Raw genomic sequence first — 6,000 nt, 5'->3', positions numbered from 1 at the left:
CCTGCAGACAGTCACCACACCACAGCACAGTCAGACAGTTTTTCATCCTCAGCTTACCCACCACCTAAGAGGGTCACGGCTCTCAGTCTTTGTTGCTGTCAATTCTTTTTACATTGACTCGAACAAGTCATTCCATGAGCAAACACAAAAAAAGAGACGCCCCTTGGATGGTATGATATGTTTCATGATGTAATATGTTACTTTTATGGCATGACACGTGCTATCATCTGGACCCTGATATGTCTGTCTTTATACAAGCCTCATAAGATAAATAAAATGATCACCTAGGAAATGATCAACAATAACTGATTTAAAATGACTGGTATCTTGCATAATAATGGAGTGAAATATTTCATGTAGTGAATAGATACAGTAACCTATGCAGGAGACCAACCCCCCACAATTGCTTGTCAGAGGGCTCCCCCTTGTGGAAACACATGACATCATGAAGTTAATATACTGCCTCACCATTAGCATTAACTCCATCAATAAATCAATACTGTTAATTAGTTGTTACCTGAACAATGATGTTAGGGCATATTTAGATAAAACAAACCAATCTATAACTTATCATTTATGTTATTGTTGAACATCTCTCCTCTAGCAACTTTCCTCCACTTCTGCCTCCCCTGCATCAGAGGGAACAGCAGGCTTTTGTGTTGCTTTACTTTTGTCCCTGAGTTCCTGTATGATGTCACAGCTGTGATCCAGACTCTGTCTGAGGTCCAGCAAGTCTCTGCAAGCCTTCCAGGATGTCCAGCTTAGACAGCTTCTTGTTAATGGATGACAGCACCTCCTGGTCACCATTATTTACAAGATCCTCCCCAACATCATTCAGCTCTGGGCTGTTGCTGGTGAGACAGTCCTCCTCCTCTACTATGAAAGACCCCATGGTTTTCTTCCACACCATTTCAAAATAGGAGTCAATGAAGGATTCAAGCTCCTCCAAATTACTGTTCCCCCATTGGTCAATCAAGGCCTGCAGGCCTCCTGTTCTGGCAATCTCCTTGAGGGTCCTGTCCCTCAGCCTGGGGTGTCCAAGGGACTGTGTATCCACAATGTCTTCCTGTTTCTTCACCAGCATTCTTTCTGGTTCTTTGGGTTGCTCGACCAGGAGGAGAGCTTGGTGTCCTGGAGAGAACAGGGTGACCGGTTTTCTACCATTCTGTCCATTCCATCTCAGATGATGGCTCTGAGTAGGTCCAGTGTGGAGACAGTCTGGGAGATTCACCACTAGTGTCTGTCTGCCCCCCATGTTCCACATCAGCCCCTCCTGATTCCCCTGAAGCACACTGGCCATGCAGGACAGAAACCCCTCCACATCCAGGATGGAGTGATTTGCTTTAGTCCACCATCCTCCGCTGGCCTCTGGTAGTGCCAACTCCTGTCCACCAAAGTCTGGGGCTCCTGAGTCATCTGGGGTTAGAATGTCCTCTGAACTAGCCACCTCACACACTGCAACACAAGAGAGAGCTCTGTCAGAATAAATACACCATGAAATTATGCACTGTAAGTTCTATCTAATGTGCATCAGTCTTGCTTACCATCATGAAAGGGAGCGTCTGTGTGGTTTGCTACAAGGACCTCTATGCCCTCTCCCATCACTCCATCCATCTCTGGCTCCTGAATCACTGTGAGACTCTTCCCAACCTGTTCTCTTCTCTGTAGAACCTCCAACCTCTCCTCCACCAGCATCTCCTCTATCTTCTGTAGCAGCTCAGTGACCTATGCACCAGTTCCCTGGCTCTTACTGTCCAACACGTGATATCTGTTGCCACACTTCTCGACAAGCCTCTGGAGGGGCTCTCCCTCACTCTCAATGCGCTGCTCGATGGTCGTGTCCCCCAGCCAGTCTCCAAAGGTGAATCGGACCATGGTTCTATTCCATACTTTCTCTCCGAGCGCCTCCAGGTGTTTTACTGCTGTTCTCCAGACAGTGTGGCTGAAGGAGGAGCTCACATTCACCACCACCAGGACCACAGTTACCTCAGAGGCTGAGGGAGACATCAGGGAGCTAGGACCCACTGACAGCCAGCCTGGTGGGTCCAAAACTGTCACAGTCTTACCCCTGACCTTTCCTTGTCCTTCCACACAGTCAGTGGCATGGCACCCTACTTTAAAGTGCTCTCTGCCCAGGATGGTGTTTCCAGCAGAGCTCCTGCCTGTGTTGCGACCACTCAGCAGCATTATTCTCAGCTCTGAGGGACAGTAGAGCTCCCCTGTCACAAACAAATAACAATACTGTCATGTATAACACGTCTGCTGTGGACATAAAATGTATGAATACAAAGTGTTTCATTCACATTGTCAGATTTAAAGCTCTATGAACGAATGGAAAATGTTCATCCTAAATATTTCACACCAATATGAATAGAATCAGACACCTAAAGTGCATTTTGAGAGAGATTGATTTAACTCACCTAATAGAGATCTGGCAGTCTCTCTTTGTTTCTGCCTCCTCGTCAGTCTCTCCCCTGCTCTTTTCTGTTCTTCCCTCCTCTTCTCCTCCAACTCCTGCAGAATGCCACCCTCAATCTTACAGTAACAACTGCTGTTGCATGACATCAGTTCCTAAATCTTTCTCATCAGTTCCGTAACCTGAAATCCTGAGTTGCTTCTATTGTTGAGGACATGATACCTGTCGCCACACTTCTCCACAAGCCACTGGAGGGCCTCCCTCACTCTCAATGTGCTGCTCGATGGTTGTATCTCCCAGCCAGTCCCCAAAGTTGAACAGGACGATGATGTGAGCCCAGACTGTGTCTGTGATGAGCTCTAGGTGCTCCTGCACAGCTCTCCTGTAGGTCTCTGTGAAGGACCGGTCCACACGCACCATCAGCAGGAGGGCATGTGGACCAGGGGAGCAAAGAGATACACTACACACTATCTCCTGTCTGTCAAAAACAGGACTATCCTGAGAGAAGTAATTCATCCACCAGCCTGGAGTGTCCACCACAGTGACTTGTCTCCCAGCAACATCCCCTGCTCCCACCATGCATTGCGCTGTTCTCCTTCTGACCTCAAAGCTTCCTCCTTGACCCAGGATGGTGTTTCCTGCTGAACTCTTCCCTGAGCCCCGAGCTCCAAGCAGCACGACTCTGATTTCGGAGAGATGACATGACTCCCCTGGTAGAAAAGAAGGAAACAATGCAACATCATAATAGATAGTGCTTTACGCTGTCATTTTTTACAAGGAGCACATGTGCGCCTAAGTTGGAAAATGTACGAGGCCAATGAGAAATTTGTACATTTTTTATTTCACCTTTATTTAACCAGGTAGGCCAGTTGAGAACAAGCTCTCATTTACAACTGCGACCTGGCCAAGATAAAGCAAAGCAGTGTGACACAAACAACAACACAGAATTACACATGGAATAAACAAAAGTACAGTCGATAACACAATAGAAAAAGTCTATATACAGTGTGTGCAAATGGCGTAAGGAGGTAAGGCAATAAATAGGCCATAGTAGCGAAGTAATTACAATTTAGAAAATTAACAAGGGAGTGATAGATGTGCAGATGATGATGTGCAAGTAGAAATACTGGTGTGCAAAAGAGCAAAAAAGTAAATAAAAACAATATGGGGATGAGGTAGGTAGTTGGATGGGCTATTTACAGATGGGCTGTGTACACCTGCACCGATCGGTAAGCTGCGCAGATAGCTGATGCTTAAAGTTAGTGAGGGAGATATAAGTCTCCAACTTCAGCGATTTCTGCAATTCGTTCCAGTCATTGGCAGCAGAGAACTGGAAGGGAAGGCGGCCAAAGGAGGTGTTGGCTTCGGGGGTGACCAGTGAGATATACCTGCTGGAGCGTGTGCTACGGGTGGGTGTTGTTATGGTGACCAGTGAGTTGAGATAAGGCGGAGCTTTACCTAGCAAAGACTTATAGATGACCTGGAGCCAGTGGGTCTGGCGACGAATATGTAGCGAGGGCCAGCCGACGAGAGCATACAGGTTGCAGTGGTGGGTGGTATATGGGGCTTTGGTGACAAAACGGATGACACTGTGATAGACTGCATCCAGTTTGCTGAGTAGAGTGTTGGAGGCTATTTTGTAAATTACATCGCCAAAGTCGAGGATCGGTAGGATAGTCAATTTTACAAGGGTATGTTTGGCAGCATGAGTGAAGGAGGCTTGGTTGCGAAATAGGAAGCCGATTCTAGATCAATTTTGGATTGGAGATGTATAATATGAATCTGGAAGGAGAGTTTACAGTCTAGCCAGACACCTAAGTATTTGTAGTTGTCCACATTTTGAGGTAATAAAGCTAGAATCCTTCATTTTTGAATTACAGGTCTCACAGCAAAATATTTTGGCACATATGTGAGTAAAATGGTCACACTGTAGAGCCCTGATAGAACAGAAACATTCTAAAATCTACTGTTGGCAATATGGCAAAGCATTGTGTCCTAAGAACCATCTCAGTGATAACTCACCATTGAGCAGAGATCTCTGTTTCTGCATCTTCATCAATCTCTGCTGAGCCCTTTGCTCCACTATCCTCTTCTTTTCCTCCACCTCTTGTAAAAGCAGTCCCTCCATTTTAAAATAGCTGTCACTATTTTCTGTCACTAGTCTCTGCATCTTCCTGAACAGCTCTGTGATCTGATTTCCACCTGGTCCACTCTTCAAGTTGAGGCAGTGATACCTATGACTGCATTTCTCCACCAGCCACAGGAGGGCCGTGCCTCCTCTCTTGACTTGCTGCTACATGTGCATGTGTCCAGGCCAGTCACTGCAGGTGAAGACGACCATACAGTGACTCCACACTCTCTCACTGAGGAGGGCCAGGTGCTCCTCTACAGCCCTGCAACGCTTCTCACAGAACACTGAGTGTGCCTTAATGACGATAAGGAAAATATGGGGTCCCGGGGTGCACAGAGAGACACTGCGCACTATCTCCCTTTTCACCAGCTGAGGCGTGTCCTGCACCTTGAAGTCACACCACCAGCCAGGTGTGTCCACCACAGTAACCCACCCACCTGCCACCTCTCCCACCCTCCTAGAGCACGTGGTCCGCTCCTTGATGACAAACTCCTCCCTGTCCAGCAGCACATTGCCCACTTCGCTCTTCCCAGAGTTTCTGCCGCCAAGAAGGACAACTTTGAGGTCTGAGAGAGACACAAACAAGACACATGAGAGACCGAGTTACTGTTCATGCTAGTGCACATTTTGTGTTATACTGCCTGACATTAGGCTTCCATTTTAAAGGGACTGTCATTCCCACAATGATTAACGAATAAATTGTAAAAAAAAACACACGTACAGTCACAAGTACATACACAAACACACACACGTACAGTCACAGGTACACACACAAACACACAAGTACATAAACAAACACACACAGTCACAAGTACACACACAAACACAAACATGTACAGTCACAAGTACATATATAAACACACACACATACAGTCACAAGTACAGTACATACACAAACAGACACAGATAGCATGCATGTGTGTATTACGCCACTATGAAACTACTGATAACGTGGTGTATTGACAACTTGATCAGATGTCTGTCACATGTTGCTTTATCGCACACAGTATTATGTACCTGCTGCACACAGTATGTACCTGCCACACACAGTATGTACCTGCCACACACAGTATGTACCTGCCACACACAGTATGTACCTGCTACACACAGTATGTACCTGCTACACACAGTATACATACAGTACATGGGGATATCATAAAAACATGAATAGTTGCTATAAGTAATGGTAATGTTGCCTAGAAATATCAGTACACACACCACATTGATAGAAGAGGGCAGTTAATCATCTTAACTTACATTAAACTGGCCATGTTAGGGTTAGAGTAATACTTTTACACTGATTGATGCTAAAGTTATTAAAAACAACTTGTAAATTGTCCTTTATATACCGTACAACCTTTTTCTCAAGTTGATATGTAAGACAATTGAGATGAAAAAACTTACCACATGTTGATGAATCTCTGGTTGCCATTTCTCTTGATCTTAAGCTTTA

General features: G+C 45.7%; 1 protein-coding gene across 1 annotated transcript; it reads right to left on the bottom strand.

Annotated features, from left to right (window-relative positions):
* Positions 1 to 234: 234 nt before the first annotated feature.
* LOC120034548 lies at positions 235 to 2,204 on the bottom strand. Its single transcript, XM_038981147.1, has 2 exons — positions 1,545 to 2,204; positions 235 to 1,455 (listed from the first exon to the last, which is right to left on the bottom strand). Exons 1-2 carry the CDS (start codon positions 1,693 to 1,695, stop codon positions 695 to 697), a joined length of 912 nt encoding a protein of 303 aa, XP_038837075.1. The 5' UTR covers positions 1,696 to 2,204; the 3' UTR covers positions 235 to 694.
* Positions 2,205 to 6,000: the final 3,796 nt, after the last annotated feature.

This window comes from Salvelinus namaycush, chromosome 41, assembly GCF_016432855.1.
Source record: "Salvelinus namaycush isolate Seneca chromosome 41, SaNama_1.0, whole genome shotgun sequence".
NCBI classification, from domain to species: domain Eukaryota; kingdom Metazoa; phylum Chordata; class Actinopteri; order Salmoniformes; family Salmonidae; genus Salvelinus; species Salvelinus namaycush.
The sequence above is the reverse complement of the archived record's forward strand: the minus strand, read 5'-3'. Positions and strand labels throughout refer to the sequence as shown.